The 17,174-nt window shown below is 31.4% G+C and overlaps 2 protein-coding genes across 6 annotated transcripts; one reads left to right on the top strand and one right to left on the bottom strand.

The window, feature by feature from the left end:
- Positions 1–3,254: 3,254 nt before the first annotated feature.
- LOC107932479 (SKP1-like protein 1A) lies at positions 3,255–4,347 on the top strand. 2 transcript variants are annotated; one of them, XM_016864473.2, is made up of 2 exons: positions 3,255–3,806; positions 3,905–4,347. In XM_016864473.2, the coding sequence occupies exons 1-2, from the start codon at positions 3,510–3,512 to the stop codon at positions 4,088–4,090; spliced, it is 483 nt and encodes a 160-aa protein (XP_016719962.2). In that variant the 5' UTR covers positions 3,255–3,509; the 3' UTR covers positions 4,091–4,347. The 2 variants fall into 2 exon arrangements, with proteins under 2 accessions (XP_016719962.2, XP_016719972.2); XM_016864483.2 differs by having other exon boundaries at positions 3,280–3,773; positions 3,905–4,250.
- Positions 4,348–4,586: 239 nt separating this feature from the next.
- LOC107932483 (uncharacterized) lies at positions 4,587–8,817 on the bottom strand. Of its 4 annotated transcripts, none has more exons than XM_041082576.1 (6): positions 8,542–8,817; positions 7,833–7,991; positions 7,051–7,215; positions 6,807–6,956; positions 5,691–5,980; positions 4,587–5,582 (listed from the first exon to the last, which is right to left on the bottom strand). In XM_041082576.1, exons 2-6 carry the CDS (start codon positions 7,960–7,962, stop codon positions 4,836–4,838), a joined length of 1,482 nt encoding a protein of 493 aa, XP_040938510.1. In that variant the 5' UTR covers positions 7,963–7,991; positions 8,542–8,817; the 3' UTR covers positions 4,587–4,835. The 4 variants fall into 4 exon arrangements, with proteins under 4 accessions (XP_040938510.1, XP_040938512.1, XP_040938509.1 ...); XM_041082578.1 differs by having other exon boundaries at positions 5,694–5,980; XM_041082575.1 differs by having other exon boundaries at positions 8,645–8,799.
- Positions 8,818–17,174: the final 8,357 nt, after the last annotated feature.

Here is a 17,174-nt window from a genome sequence, read left to right as displayed (position 1 = left end):
CCAATTTGTAAAACTATTAAACTTTTTGAAAGTTTCTATTATTGATTTATTGAAGAAATTGATGTTAAATTGATAGATTTTAAACTAAGATCATGAAAAAGGACGAGATTGTAAAGTTTAATTTTTAGTTTTGCAAATAAGCTAAAGTGAATAAAATGTAAAACTGTTGTGAAATTTTAGTATAAATAGGAAGTAGAGAGCCCATAAAGGATGTAATTGAAGTCGGTTTCTAAACTAAGACTCAAATTTTAAAGATATTGTTATTTCAGTTTCAGGAACTAAATTGAATAAAATACAAAACTTTAAGGGTATCAAAAAATGAAATTATATAAGTTAATACATATCATGGAATAAAATAGAAATGTTTGGTATTGACGATTGTCTAAAATAATTGTTTAGATCAAGAATTGGGTCAAACTAAAGATAAATGGAGAAAGGCCAAAATTGTAGAATGGTCATTGAAGATTCAATTTACTTGTTGTTTGAACAGGTAAGTTAATATGGTAATCATAACTTAGATTGTATGTATTTGAATTATATTCATGTATGTTTTATTATAAATTAAATTGTTTGTGAAATGGTACAAATGGTGAGAATTGAACTAAATTGAAAAGTGATAATTATATGTGCAATAAATGCCCGTGTGAACTTAGTAAATGTTAGGATACGATTGACATGCCAATAAGTTTTTGTGTGTGCTTGTACAGGATTGATTACAAATGGTTACCGAGGTCCAACATTTTTTGCGGATACTCAATACATGTGACACAGGTTTAACTCAAACGAGTAACCTGATATCGTTTTAAAGGTTTAGCCCGGGCAGGTAACCTGACATGTATGTATTTTCAACTTGGACAAGAAATCGGATGTGTCATTAGAAAGGTTTATCCTAGATAGGTAACTTGACATAAATATTTTCAGCTCAGATAAGCAATTGGTTTGGTGTAGTTATTTGTGTATCCAAGTCCGTTTTCTAGGGTTCATAAGGCGAAATGGCTGATGTATAAACAAGAAATTGAAAATAGGTAAATGAACTTGATGTTCAAATGGAAGAATAGAAAATAAATTGAGTATAATGCCTTTGATAATGTATATGAACATATTGTTCTTGAATTGAATGAGTTCTTGTGATTCTTTATCCAAAATGACATGAATTTGCTTGTTACATGATTGAGGCATCATATGGTTTGGATTATAAGTTAATACTCACCTTGTTATTGTTTTGAATTGTCAAGTCTGGCCAAATTATATCAAGTGATGGCAGCTTATTGTATTAGATAAAAGATAAGATAAGTTTTATTTAATGGCAATGAACTTACTAAGCATTCTATATCCTTACTTTTTGTTTTCTCTTTTCCTTATAGATTGTCACCTTGTGAAACACGTCAATTCAGATTGTCTCAAAACTTACACTATCCTCATTTCGGTAGTTATTTGGTCATCTTGAGTCAAGGAATTGTAGCATTTATACAAGTGTTTTGGTATATACTTTGATGTATAAGGTGTCTTGATGAGTTTCATAACTTATGATGACTTGGTATTTTTTATTCATATATGGAGATGAACATATATGCATTTCATGCTTAATGATGTGATGATTTACAACTAAATGTGTGGCATATGGAATAGTATAAAATGAGGTAGAAATGGTAGTTTGTTTGATTGATGAATAAATTGGTAATGCATTTGAACAATTGTAACCTAGAGCATGCTTGAAAAACGTGACCTAATTTGATAGTTGTTGGTTATATATAAATACTTATAAGTTATATATATGTATATGTGTTCACAAGTGTTTGAGATGGAAGTGAATTGATATGTTTTAAGGATCTTTAGCATAGGTAAATATTAGTAAATGGAATAATATAGTTGATGTTTGATTCATGGCATGAAATGTTAAATTTAGCTTATGTATAGATAGAAATTGTTTTGAGAAGATGATGAACATAGATGTTGAGCTTGCTTAGCATGTTTATGGTAGGTTTGGATTCAATTGAAATTGGTACATGATGTATATATTGCATGGTTTGTTTCGAAACTATTACCAAATACTCATTTTTACCAAATGTAGGGTCCTCGTCCCAATGATCATCTTTCATTGTCACAACGTTGGCCGACAATATGTGACATCGTGATGTGACATATTATTTTGGTGATGTCACGACGCTGGCCCTAAACTTTGAAGACTTTGCAATTTGGTCCTATTTCATGTTCAAGTTGACAAAAGAGCTTTCGTAAGCTCAATTAAGACTTGGAAATTAATTGTTTAACTTGAAATGAATGTGTTTGATATTGAAATGCATATGTGAATGATTATTTTACTGTGTACTTGACTGTAGTTGCTCCAGCAACAAATGAAGTGTCCTGCAATTTGGACTTGGCAATCGGGTTGGGTGAGGGGTGTTACATTATAATATATACAATTAGCATGTGTTAAGTATTTAAGTTATTTTGGACTGCTATGGAACTTTCAATTTGTTTAGAATCCTTATGTTTAAGTTGTTAAGTATATTTAAACAGTTGTGAAATTATTATGTTTAATTTTTTTGGATTGTTATTTAACCATGCTTTATACATTTGCAATTATTTTTTGTTAATTATGAATAAATTTTATTTAAAATAATTTATTTGGTTTGATTTTAATTTATTTCACGAAATGTCCAACATATTATTGAAAAAGTTAAAATTGGAATTTTTTTTTTGTAAATTGTTATGAATTTTTTAATTTTTTTGGAATTCGTATGTTTAAGTTACTAGGCATGATTAAATTGTTGTGAAATTATTGTTTTAATTTGTTTTTATGGTTATGTAATTACTTTTGTTCATTTTCATTTATTTGTTTATTATAAATAATTTTTATTTGAAATTAATTATTTTATTTTATATTTTTAAATTTAAATTTAAATTTTGCGAATTTGAGTATTCAACATATGATTGGAAATGTTAAATTTAAAATATTTTTTTATTTCAGATATTTGAAAAATAATGATATTTAATTCAAATTTAGATTATAATTGAAAATGTTAAATTTAAAATATTTTTTATTTCAGATATTTGACAAATAATGATATTTAATTCAAATTTAGATTATAATACTCGAATAATTTACAGATTCATTTTTTATATATAAATTTACATATTTAGATTCAAATCATTCAAAAATTTCAAATATTCAATCCATTTCATTTGTATACATTACATAGAATAATTGGTCGGAAATCAAGCATCTGTAGTTCCTTTTGACATGAAGGCCATAATTGTCTTGTTAAACAATTTTAGCAAGTGTCCCGGCTACAAGAACGTTAATGTGGCTTCAATAGTCATCTTACAGAATCTAAAGAAGGCCCTCAAACGACATCGTTGCGTTCTTTATATAACACCTATTAGTATTCATAGGTGTAACTAACCATATATCCATCCCTCCAAAGTTTAGAAGGACGTTGTTCTGTCATTGCTACTCTAGTTCTTGAAGATAAGGGTTTGTGGTGAGAGAATTGTAAAAGAAAACAATGGGATCGACATCGACCAAGATAAAGTTGAGGACCTCCGACCAAAAGGTTTTCGAGGTGGAGGAAGCGGTTGTAGTCCAGTCTCAGACGATCAAATACTTTTACGAAAATGGTTGCCCCGGCAGCGTCATCCATGTCCATAGCGTCTCCGGCGACATCTTATCCAAGATTCTCAACTACTGCAAGAAGCACGTAAATTCCACCGCTGGCAAGGAAGACATCTCCCCTGAGGAACTCTACGAATGGGATGCTAATTTTGTCAAGGTTGACCAAAACACCCTCTTCGACCTCATCCTTGTTAGTTTCTTTTTTTTTCCCAATTTGCCATTCTGCCATCTTCTTGTTCTTGAATCTTGGTTGTATTCTACTATCATGAGAATGGGGTTTGCTTGCAGGCAGCCAACTGTTTGAAAATAGAGAGCTTGTTGGACTTGACATGCCAAACTGTTGCCAACATGATAAAGGGGAAGAGACCTGAGGAGATTCGCACTACCTTCAACATCAAGAACGATTACACCCCTGAGGCAGAAGAGGCTGTTAGGAGGGAGAACAAATGGGCATTCGACATGCTTGGGGTATGAAGCTTCACCGGTGATAGGTTCTCAAGTTTGAAAAAGTTACAACATTGCCCCTTTTTCTTGACATTTGCTTACAATCTGTTTCTTGAGGATTTCATATGAGGATGCCTCTTTTCCATGCTTAAGTCTTTAGTCTTCAAATTTGATTGAATGTGTTGATCGATTTCTTGCTTTGCGTTTTGTGGTATATACTTAAAATCATTGTAGAAACAAACATCTCTTACACCATCCTAGATAACAATCGAAGTTTAGTTGATTCATGTCTTCTTTTCAAGGGTGTTGGAACCATGGTTATAAAAGAGTTGGCCGATGACACGATGAGCAAGTGCGTTACAAATGCAAAGTCACTAGTATGTGTAATTGCGGAAAATCAGATTGTTATGATGAGGTCAATTTCATAGCTTGCAAACAAGAAAAGCATTGATGTATATAAGCAACCACAAAATCCCACAACACCAAGGATTGAGGAAAGCGTCAAGCAGATAAATGTTGGAACTGGTTTTATTGAACTCTTCTTTCATTTCAAATGCAAAATGTGACCCATATTATGAACCAAGTCCTGAGGCTAAGATCAAGGACTCTTAATTTTTCTTGGCAGTTCATTTATTCCAGAAAGCCAGGAATCAGGTTATATATAGCGCTCGAAAACAAGTTTGAAACCCTATCATCAGTTTCTCTACACACAACACTTTCATGACGCTATCAAGGTATCTAAATATTAATGTAATGTCTTACTTCGCAAACAATATTACAGGAGCTCATCCACCAGAGATTTGCCCTGGAACTTCTCGTTGATTGATGCTATAGAAGAAATAGTTTTGTCCAACTGAGAACATTCATGTTCCATGTCATCCAAACGGGCCTTGATTTCTGCGACTTGTTCCCGGGCATCAGCGGCCTCCTTTTCTTTCTGAGATAGATTTTCCATTCGAGATTCCAGTTCTTTCTTTACAGACTCTAACGAACTTTCATACTTAACCTTTTTGGCTTCAAAAGTTTGTCGTTGACTAGCAAGATTGATGGCTTCTGAGATTTCATTGAGCAGAGCACGCAGCCAACTAACATCAATGTTTGCAGATTCTACATCCTTAAGAACAGCAAAAATTTCTTTTACTTTTGATTTGGTCAGTTCATTGAATGGAGTGGATTGCAACTCTTGAACCACAGCACACAAGCATTCTAAATAATATGCACGCATGGAAGCCGATTCCAACTGACAGTTAGCTGCTATGTCTCCATATTTATCGAAAATTGACTGTAGAGTTGAGGAGATGCTTTCTTTCACACGGTATTTTCCAACTGAAACACAGGACTCAGAGATTATGGATTTGTTATCTTCCTTATCACTCTCTTCTAAAGCTTGGGTGATCCCTGTGAAACTGAAGGCTGAGCTAGTCACATCTTCTCTCCCATCCTCGGTACTTGCATCTGAACTTACCTTAGGGGAAATTTGAATATTCTCCCCTTTAAATTTGGTTGCTGTATCACCGGGAGACTGTCAAAGAGGAGGATATAAGCAAAGATTTACATTTATAAAAAATCAAGTATCACTAAGCTTTCATATGTAAGTATAAGCCTTTGCGAGTTTGTAAGAGGGAACAACCACGATTTTGCCAGACATAGGCAACGGTTGAGAGTATTGAATTTGAGCCTTATCAAAAGATTGCTCTTGGGAACGAATCTCTTCAGGGTGTTGCTCAAAAGAAGAAAAGGACTCGGCATTCTCTGCTTCCAACTTCTCCCTATATAAATGAGACTGAAGTGAGTTGGGGTCACCATGGTAAATTGCACCTAGGGCAGGGGTAATCTCAAGTGCTCGAGGGGACTTAGGCTGAGACTCAGATCCCTTCTTTTTCCTCTCAAAGCTTCTGGAATCATCAATAAATTTGGCACCTACAATGAGAAGACTGTAGTCATGAAAATGCAACAGTGAATTTGTGTACCTTGAAAGAAAACATCAATCTCAAGGAAGAATCAAGTCGTTAGATGTTATCAAACTGGTGGAAATGCATCTCAAAAGTGTATCAGACTAAAAATTACCCTCAGCATGCAACAATATGCCAAAACAAGATCATCAAACATGCCACGATCTAAGAACAACATGGCTTATGAAACTCTTTAAGAACATCTACAAATTCTCCAAGGTTCTATGAATAGCCAACAATAAGATTGATGTGGCATTTGAGTACCTCCACTATTCCATCCCATCTCCATTCAAGGGAGGGAAAATAATCTTGATCCGATCAAGAGGAGTCCTTCTACCCAAAGGTTGTATTTAGTTATCAATTTATAAGAATTTACTGTATTCCTTATTGTTTCACCAAATTATAACTGCAACTCCAACAAACAAAAAACATAAAAACAAAACAAGTTTGCAGTGGAATTGTTTCTAGCAACTTAGTGATAACGAGTAACAGAATTACGACAAAGGTTTGGCTTTTGGGGTGAAGAGGGGGTAAAATCTGTTTCATTTCTGATCCCCTGTGTAGCATCATTATTCCTTTCAAGAAATTTTCGTTGCATTCATGATAAGCATTATTAGATGCTTACTGTTCTCTCGACATCCTTCTTTTCCTAAGCTGACCTCGTTTTATAACATTGCGAATATCTAACAAATAAAACTGAAAACATGTATGCCTATGTTCAGACAAAGGTCTGTAAAACCCACAGAATACACATGAACAAATACAACAGTTCTCTTAATCATATCATCAGAAACCTGATTCTTTTTTGGCCTCTGTACTTCTGTTGAAACAATTTTCATCACATTCATGGTATGGATTCGATGCCTTTCCGCAATTTTGGTGCACTCTTCCCTCGCCACCTTTCTTTTTTCTAAGCTCACTTTGTTTTATACCGTTGTGATTATCTAACAAATAAAAAGACATGAACACGTAGCTTTAGCACATCAACAAAAACCTAAACAATAATATAGTAAAGAACTTTTAATCATGAGCAGAGACCGGATTCCTTTCTAACTCCCTGAATATTGGCCTTGGAACTTCTCTGGGTGCAATTATCATTGCATTCGTGGTAAGGATTCAGTGCTTTAGGGCAATTTGGTTGCGATCTCCCTCCATCATCAGTCCTTTTGTTACGCACAACTTCTTTTATACCATAGCGGTTATCTAACAAATGGAAAAGCAAATAAAACCTGCCTTTAGAAAGTGATCAACAAAGCTTTGACTTAAGCTAATAAATCAAAAGTTTCTAGGTTAGGCTTAACAACATGCCTATATCAGCCAAGAACCAAAGGAACCTAACTGTTCAGGTACTAACAAGAAATTTAAATTCTTTGTACTCTGAATTTAACCAAGCTGCAACTGATGATACGGAAACAAAAATATTTTCCGAAGATACACTTTTCTCTGGGAATTCTGTTATTTGTCAAGCCAAGAAAGACTTAAAATGACATGTTCCTTATTCACACTTTCTACCAAACATTTAAAGATAGACCAAACTTCACCTTTTAGATTAATTATTTCCACAAATAAACTTTTATTAGGTTACTTAAACCATAAACTAGATTTCAATCATCCACCTTGCATGAATTACATTGAATCGATCACAAACCAATGGTACATGAAAGCATAAGGGATTCCAGTGTTTATGAACTCCTAAAATGAATTGATCATCTTTCCAAATGCAAAAGGAAGTAATAGAATTGAACAACTTCATCTGTGGAACAACATGTTTCGCAAAGATCAGTTCGGAAAATCGAGCACAAGGGGGTAAGATTGATTACCTAATATCTTTTTATCCTTTTCCTTATATCCCTTGCCATCAGCAATCTTTTCTAGGCAATATGCACCACATACATGGTAGGGATTAGCAGCATTAGCACAATTTGAGCGTACTTTTCCATTCTCATCCATCTCTCCTCGTTGTTTGATTTCAATTTTACCTGTACAGGCTCACAATAAATTAAAACAATCTAATTACTAAAAGCTGTCACATGCCATTGAAATAGTAAACACAAAGATCCTAGCTTGCTAGGATCTTCCTTTTTCTTATAACTTTTATCATACACAAAGTCTTCGATCTCACAGCCAAAAGCCACTTCTAAATTTATACACATGATTGAAGTTCAATCCACAAGTAACCCAAAAAAAAAAAAACTTGAAATTATATATAAAAGAAACAAGTAATCAGTTTTCAATAGATGGGAAACAAAAACTGTTTCTCTCCTCCAATAAATAAGCAGCCAAAAACATGATCGAAGACACTTTTTGGCCTTCCGTTAATTTCAAAACCAGAAGTCGATGAGTCAAGACGAACAGAGGGGGGAAGCCAGCAGAAAGTTTCTTTACACTTCCCTACTCTTTCTCCCCTTCCAAACAGAGCATAAAGTAAAAAAGAAAATACACAAACTCCAAAATCCCATCTTTATTATGAGCATACAGAAAAACATGGATAAAAATATTAGATGTTGATAAAGAAGAGAAAGAGAATACCAGAGAGAGAGAAAGGAGAACAGAAAAAAGAAGAGATGGTATCTGAGACACAGATTTTATAGTTGAAAGTCTTTGTATTATAAATTACGATTGACTAATGAACCTGTCCGAAAACTGAATTAACAAATCAAATTGGAATTTCTCCCGTCTTTGGGATTGTCGCAGTTTGACCTGAATTTTCTTTCTTTTTTATATGGTAATAGACCAGGACTCTGGAATTCATATATCTATGTTCATACTACATATTTTACTTTCCTTTTCATACATTAATTCTCCATTTTATTATTTTGTAAAAAGAATCTTTATATATTAATATAATGTTTTTATCGGCGTTGATGTTACAGTTTTCTTCTTTCTGTCAATTAAAAATTTTAAAATAAAATAATATTTGTTTATCTATCTATTTTTGTGGGGGAAAGTGATCTCAGTTATTATAAAATTATAAAAATATTTTTATCTTTTCCTATTTTTATATCATATTTAAATAAAAAATTATAAATTACAACTTTAAAAATTAAACACATATTTAATAATATTAAAACATTTACACTCTACTTATTTTCATTATTAATTTTTTTTTAAAATATATATTTTTAATTTTCACCCATATAAAATTATTCTACTTAGAAATATAATGTTAATAAAGAAACCTTGAAAAGGCTCCAAAGAATGACTTTTTTTTCACCCATAGTCTTAATATATTATTATGCAAATTTTAAAATTTTAATTTAGTAAACTAAAAAGAAAGAAAATCCGCTTTCACTTTTTTTTAACCTCCCAATGAATATAATCTATATATCTACAACATGTCCCACCTCTTTTTTTTTTTTTTGCCCTTTTTCTAATTGTCCTTGGTGTAACTGCCAAATTTGTGGTTCAACTTCACAATGTTTTGGGTAAACTGTACAATTACTCATTTAAATTTTATAAATTTTTATTTTAGGCACTAAAAATGAAAATTTTGTAATTTAATAACTGCCGTTACATATTGTTATCATTTCAGTTATTTGCAGTTAATTTTTCATTAAAAATACTAATTTTAGTCACCCAATTTTAGTAAATTTTAATTTTTGTCACTCATTTTATATTTTTAATTTTTAATTTTTTTAAATATTAATTTTAGTTTATTTCTGTGAAGGGAAAAACTTGAAATTTTGCCTAAGAAATTTGGGTTAGAAAAATTATTTTTTCTTTTTAGTTTCGATTTTACATTGAATTACTCGGGATTTATAGGAACAAAACTTTAGTTTTTATTGGAAAGTTAATTTTTTTTCCTTTCTAGAATTAATTTTAATTTTTTTCAATCAGAGGGAAAACTTGGTGTTTTGTAGGAAATTGCTTGGGTTTTTCTAGAAAACTTGAATTTTTACATCAAAAATTATTTTATCTTTTTAATTTTTTAAGTTTTTAGAATTAATTTTAGTTGTTTTTAGTAAAAGGAAAATATATGCGGTTTTGTAGGGAATTATTTGAGTTTTTTTCCGAAAAACTATGGTTATCTAAATCGGACAGGACCAATCGGTTGGACCGAAAACTGTCTGGGGTATTGGTCTAGAAAAAGCCTTTAGACCGATTGAGTCGAGAATTGATACATACCAATTCAACCTAGTTAAACAAACTCGAATAATTCTAATAAAAGTCAAGTAATTCCTTTTCTTGTAAATTTTTAAAAATTATCAATGGTGGAAGAAATAATATAAACTGATATTGACAGGTTCAACTGGGCTAAAAATACCTGGTAATTCCTATAAAAGTCTAGGTAATTCCCTTCCCTGTAAAAGTCATGACATATGACAAACTTTTACAATGGAGGTTTTTTTTCTATAAAAGTCCAAGGTATTCCTTATAAAACCCTAGGTTTTTCCATTCCCTTTTTATTAAGAAAAAAAATTAAAATTAATTCTAAAAAAATTAAAAAGATAAAATGATTTTTCTAATCTGAATTTTTCAGTAAAATTTCAGGCTTTTATCTTCATCGAAAAAATAAAATTAATTCTTTAAAAAAATCAAAATTATAAAATGAGTGACGAAAATAAAAATTTAATAAAGTTAGATGACTAAAATGAGTGTATCTAATGAAAAATTAACGACGAGTAACTAAAATAATAAAAGTAGATAATAGTGGCAACTAAAATGATGAAAGTATGTAATAATCGTGTCAAATTATAATTTATTTTTTATTTTTAGTACCAAATGAAAACTTGTGAAACTTAAGTGACCAATTATGCAATTTACCTAAAAACACATTAAAACGTGATGAATAAAGTTGGGAATTGCAAATTCTTATTGCAATCTTTGAGGACATCCAGAAAAAAAGACAACAATATAAATCAAACGTATAAAATGTTAGGACAAGTACCCACAAATATATTAAACTATTGCTGACAAGTACGACGGTTGAATTTGGTCACGTTGGAACTAAATTTTATTTTATTTTATTTCCCTTTTCTGGAGTTTTCAGAAAAAGATGGCGTTGATTCACATGGAACATAAATTATAGGTTAAAAGCATTTAATAAACAATGAAGTTCTAGTACCTATTTTTGGTTCAATTCTATTATTAGTACCTATACTTTATAAAAGTTATGAATTTAGTTATTATATTTTAATTTTATTATTCTTAGTCTTGTATTTTTCGAATTTTGAAATCTTAGTATTGACCTAAATAGTAGTAGTTAAATTCGTTTGGTTAAATTTAATTGTTAGTCTCGTATTATGCATATAGTTATAAATTTAATCTATGTTCTTAAATTGGATCATTTTAAATTTCTATATTTTTCAAATTTTAAAATTTGAGTAATGACACAAATGATCGTCGTTAATCTATTAAATGAATTAACAATGTGACATGACATTTCATATGTAATCATATGTTTAATGAACATTATAGTTATCTTTTTTATAAGGATTAAAATTTTTAAATTTTAAAATATAAAAAATATTAAGAAAACTAAAATAATCAAATTAAAGTATAGAAATTAAATTTATAACTTTCTTAAATATAGAATATAATAACAGAAATTAACCTTTATTTTAACCGTAACATCAACATCCACGCCGCCCAAATCGTGAGGGATGGTGCCTTCTGATGTGCTTGAACAAGCACCAAATGCGGGCACGCCAATGCAGGTACCGGGGAGATTTGCATGCTAATGAGCCGCATGATTTCGTGCAGGAACGCGACGTTTTAGAAGGTGGCAATGAAGACCTAACTAATCTGCAACTGGGCCCACCGAATGAAGACCTCACCCAAGACTTTCGAATGGCCCATCACCTAGAAGCGTTGATGAATCGAATTTAAACATAATATTAATATATTTTATATTTGTTTAAGTTTTACTCCAATAAAAATATGAACTAAAATCTTGCCACAAATCCTTTTTGAACATTCCAGTCCAAGGTGATGGTAATATAGAAAGCAGAAACCCAAAGTAGTGATGGTGAGGCGCAAGCAGCATTCACCCATGAGGAGGAGCAGTCGAAACTCACAGGGAAAATGAGCGTTGTTGGAAAGAGGAGCGGAACCATGGAAACTCAAAGGGAAATATGAAAATACTATTATCACAACATCCCTGTACAACTATTAAAAATAAAAAAAATGGAGTGAGTGAAGTGGCACAACAGCTAATGGAAGTTTTGAAGGAATACCCCAAACTTTGGTTAACTCAAGCCATATAGCCTATGAAGTGTAGGGCTGCATTCTGAGTTCGAATCCTGCAATGTTTTTTCTTTTACCTTTTTCTTAATGTCGTTTCACGGTAAAAACTATTGATTTTTAATTTTAATTTAGATTTTATTTAGTTTAAAAAAACTCACTTTAATTTAAAGGATGAAATTATTTGGTTCTCATTATTCTTTTAATAAAATTTTGGTTAAAATATCACTTAAGTTTCTGTATTCTTTATAAATTTAAATTTTAGTTTTATTTTCATGAATTTAATCTTTTTATTTTTTAAAATGTTAAAAATTTATGTCTAACTATTAACACAGTTAAATTTGTTGGTATGACATTTTATAATAAATATAAATATATATATTCACTTTGTAGTCATACAATTATAAAATGATATTGTAATGAACCTAAATGTAACAAAAATTATTGATGTGACATTTTGTAATATAAATAAATAATAAAAATTCACTTGGTAGCCATATAAAAGACAATGTCATAATAAACCTAATTTTAATACAATTAACAATTGGACCAAAAATTATAAATTCTAAAAAGTAAAGAGTAAAGAGACTACTTTTCAAATTTTTAAATGGCATAAGGACTTGTGGCATATTTTATCCTAAAAATTTTCATCCAATTTGTGACGCAAATATGTTGAAAATTTTTTAGGCAAAAAAGTGAGCGTAGATTAGCCGCGCCTAATGAAAAATCAGAAAAAGTAAAAGAGAAGCTTTGAAATTTCTTCCCAAATAAAACAAAGGGAATCTAGAATGCGTTCACTTTTACATCTTCTATATACGGGGAAAATCCAGTTACAACTTACAATAATGAATAATTAAAATAGATTTACCTACTTTTATAATTTTGTTGATTAATTTACTAAAATAATTGTATCTATAGTACATGTAATTTTTTTAATTGATTCAATATTTCTATCATATTGATCTAAAATATAACATTTATTTTTTTAAGGCCGGTTGATACAAGTGTTCATCAAGTGCGGTATTGTTTTAGCATTCCGTTTATTGAGGTAGTATAAGATTGTTACATCTCAGTGGTCTCTTAGTAGTCCCCTCTTATAGATAAGTTTGGTCTCGCTAAAAAGCAAGTGGTCTAATGTCTAATGGTTCAATGGGTGACCAATCGAACAATGCAAGATGGAAGACTAACCAAGAGATGCTAGGTGGAGAGCCATCCACAGGTGTCTCTCAAGTAGCTTCTCATGGTGTTACGTGTTTGGGAGGTGCAGGGGTATACCCAATCGAAAGGTAGGTTACAAAGTGGCTTACCTTAAGACCTTCTGTAGGTAATCTCAACGGGTGGTAATTGTCATAGGAGAAATAACATCATCTTCAAAAGCGTCCTTAAGACATGGGAGGTAGGTTATTACTGTATTGAGGACAATTTTGAAGATAAAGGGTCATTTTAAAGATTCTGGAACATCTACTTTAAATGAAAAGTTGAGCCATTGTTTGTAGAGAGTGGGCCAATGATAAATTGTGTTATTGCAAGGGACATGTGTCCAAATGCATTGGTCGTATAGTGTTGAGACAGTTGTGTAATGAAACACATTATTTTGGGGATTTATATATATAGGTTTCTCATTCTTCTTCCAATTATTTGACAACTTGAGATCTCTTGTTGTTGTTCCTGCTCCTTTTGTAATTGTTCTTTGAATTCTCTTCATAATGTGTGGGTGGCTGGTAACTAACAATGCAAGGTGGAAGACCAACTGGACGATGCAAGGTGAAGGGTCATCCGTAATAATCTCGTGGGTAGCTTCTCATTGTGCCACGTATTAGGAAGTGCAAGGGTATAACAAGGCTTAAAGGTCTAGGGAACCCTTTCAAAAAAAATACACTTAATTGAGCTCTTGAACACTAAAATTTGTAATGAGCTGATTTTAGGCAGTGTCAAAAAATATGGTTTCGAAATCTCATTTTCGTAAATTAGTCTGTAAAAATAAAATGGGAATATTTACGAAGTTACTATGAAAATATATTGAAGATCAGTTTAAGTAATTTAACAGAGAAAATAGTTAATTAAAGCTTAGGGGCTAAATTGAAAAAGTTTAATTGCTATTGAGTTTTAATTTAAAAAATGCTTGAGGACCTAGTTAACAATTATCAAAGGGTTTGAATGGTTATTAAACTATTGTTTTTTATATTATTAGTGGGAAATGATGATTACTACCATTAACTTTAATAACAACAACAACAACAACAACAACAACAATAATAATAATAATATTAGATTAATTAATAAACCATGACTAATTAACTTATTTAAGATTAATTAAAAACTAAATTAAGTATAAATAATAAATTAGTGGAATGAAAGATGAAGTTTTCATCTTCTTCCCCCGTCCATTGAAAAAAAAAAGAAAAAAAAAACTCTCAAGCTTCAAACATCATTCGACCATTCAAATTCTTAAGGTAACCAAGACTTTTTCTTTGAATTTTTATAGGTTTATAATCATGGGAGCTTGATTTAGCTAGCTCATGTGTTAATTTGTTCATTTAGTTTATATTTAGCAAGTTTCCATTGTAGTGAAATTGATGATTTTGAGCTTAATTTGAAGAAATTGATAGTTAATAAGACTAGTATGAAAAGGGCTAAATTAGAAAGTAAGTTAAACTTGTTAGATAACTTTGTAACATTAAGGACTAAATTGGATAAACTGAAAAAATATCATGAAATTACGTTATAGATAGGAAGTATCAGGTCCCTAATGAAAGAATGTGAAATTGGATTTTGATCCGATGTTTGATATTGAAAAAAACAAGTATCCTGAATGTAGGGACTAAATTGAATAAAATACAAAATATGTTTGGATATGTATTTCAATGTGATGTGGATGTAAAATGATATTGTTTCTATTATTGAATTATCAAACTTAGCTAAAGATGATGTCGGGCCCTCACAAGAGAAAGGAAAGATGAGAGTTATAGATGAGTGACAAATTCAATTTGTACTTTTATGATTCAAGTTTAATACATAAATACATGTGCATATATATTTGTGTGTGTACACACGTTTATTGTATTATTTCCTTGTAACGACCCGAATTTTAGTGGTATCGAAAAATGCAATTTTAGAGTCCCATTTCCATAAATCGAATCCATAAATATTAAATAGGAATATTTACAGAGTTAATACAAAAATATATTGAGATTTGGGTAAGTAATTTAACTGAAAAAGTAGTTAATTAAGGCTCAGGGACCAAATTGTAGAATTTCAATCGCTATAAAATTTTAATAAGGAAAAGACTTGGGGACCTAGATAGCAATTATCTAAAGGATTAAAATGGTAAACAAATTGTAACACCCATTGCCTGACCCGGCCACCGAGCCTTAGCTATAGGATGCCACAAGTGAAACTAGAACAAAAACCGACAAATTATTCATCGAGGCATTTATTCATACCATAAACGTTTTCACATGATGATATGCAATTAAAATCAACTCTAAATCGAGTTTATGAAAGCTCTTTTGGTGACTCTGGTATGAATTCGAACAAAATTGCAAAGTTTGAAAGTCTGGACCCAACGTCGTGATGTCACTTCCTCCACATCGTGAGTTGCCCAACAGTTTGTCACGTCCCGACATCGAACAACTTGATTTTGCGATGTCACTTACTGTCGGTCGACATTGCGACGAGGACCCTATTTTTGGTGAAATTTAGCCATTTGGTACCTATTCTATGCCAATCCAAACCTTTAACTCATTTGGTGCATAAATGTACACTTAAACCTACATAAAACCAATCCAAAAGCATGTCTAAACATTCATTTAACCATTTCTAAACATCCATTCTAACATTTCCACAATTTGGCATCAACATATCAATCCAACCTATAGCAATTCAACCTACCAATCATGGGTTTATAACCATTCAAAATCATCATTTTACCATGCCTTATCATACTCAAAATGCCATTCAAATATTATTCATAAGATCACAAAACATTACCAATTCATTTCCATCACTTCTAACCATTCAAATAGCATTCAAAGACATTATATGTCAAAACCAAAATCATCACGTACTACTTAGCAAGTGATACATAACATCAAACATTAACTAATTCAAACCAACATATCCAACTAGTAATATAAGCAACCACATATACGCAAATAAGTCCAAATTATCATTTACAAACACCTATTTACATGCCACATAACCGGACGTAAATGAACAAAAGACTCCCAAATCAACAATTGGATAGTGTGAGCTTTGAGGTGATCCGATTGATAGGTTCCGCAAATGGACAAACTACAGAAAAAGAAAACAACAATCAAGTAAGCATTTTGAATGTTTACTAAGTTCATAAACATAAAACAATAAATTTAACTCACTTTATACTTATATACGATAACATATCCAACCTAACAAATTAAACTTAACATGGCAATTCAATTTGTAACACCCCTTACCCGTACCCGAGGCCGGGATAAGGTACGAGGCATTACCGGACAAACATACAAACACTAAACTAAAATACGGGCCATAAAATTTCATTCATATTTCAAAACGTTCATTCACTTACACATAGTCCCTTATTTGAGTCTACGAAGCCCAAAACATACTTTAGAAAGGGTTCGGGACTAAACCGAGAACTTACGAAAATCTTAGAAATTTCATGCTTTAAGGCTCCACATGCCCGTGTCCCAAAGTCGTGTTCCATACACGGCTGAGACACATGGTCGTGTCTCTACCTGTGTGGAATATACCTAGGCTATTTTCCAAGCTTTGGTCAACCTTAATCTCTTACACACTTATACAAAATCAAAAGCATATAACATGGAATTCATTTAATGATTAAATATTCTCAATTAAACCACAAACATAGCATTTGTATGTCATCATACATGTGTCTCTCATACTCATTTTACCTTGTTTATTATAGTACCACTTATACATTTATACCAAGATTATCATATTATCATCTTACCAAATAT

This window comes from Gossypium hirsutum, chromosome A12, assembly GCF_007990345.1.
Source record: "Gossypium hirsutum isolate 1008001.06 chromosome A12, Gossypium_hirsutum_v2.1, whole genome shotgun sequence".
Classification (NCBI taxonomy): domain Eukaryota; kingdom Viridiplantae; phylum Streptophyta; class Magnoliopsida; order Malvales; family Malvaceae; genus Gossypium; species Gossypium hirsutum.
Note: the sequence above shows the minus strand (reverse complement) of the source record. Positions and strands in the feature narration are given on the sequence as shown.

What these genes read in the sequence shown, in the direction of transcription:
- LOC107932479 (XM_016864473.2), top strand. Translation starts at nt 3,510, where the DNA reads ATGGGATCGACATCGACCAAGATAAAGTTGAGGACCTCCGACCAAAAG. An exon ending in CCCTCTTCGACCTCATCCTT is followed by an intron (nt 3,807 to 3,904) that starts GTTAGTTTCTTT and finishes GTTTGCTTGCAG; the next exon opens with GCAGCCAACTGTTTGAAAAT.
- LOC107932483 (XM_041082576.1), bottom strand. Translation starts at nt 7,962, where the DNA reads ATGGATGAGAATGGAAAAGTACGCTCAAATTGTGCTAATGCTGCTAAT. An exon ending in AAAGGATAAAAAGATATTAG is followed by an intron (nt 7,216 to 7,832) that starts GTAATCAATCTT and finishes TCCATTTGTTAG; the next exon opens with ATAACCGCTATGGTATAAAA. An exon ending in GGGAGTTAGAAAGGAATCCG is followed by an intron (nt 6,957 to 7,050) that starts GTCTCTGCTCAT and finishes TTTATTTGTTAG; the next exon opens with ATAATCACAACGGTATAAAA.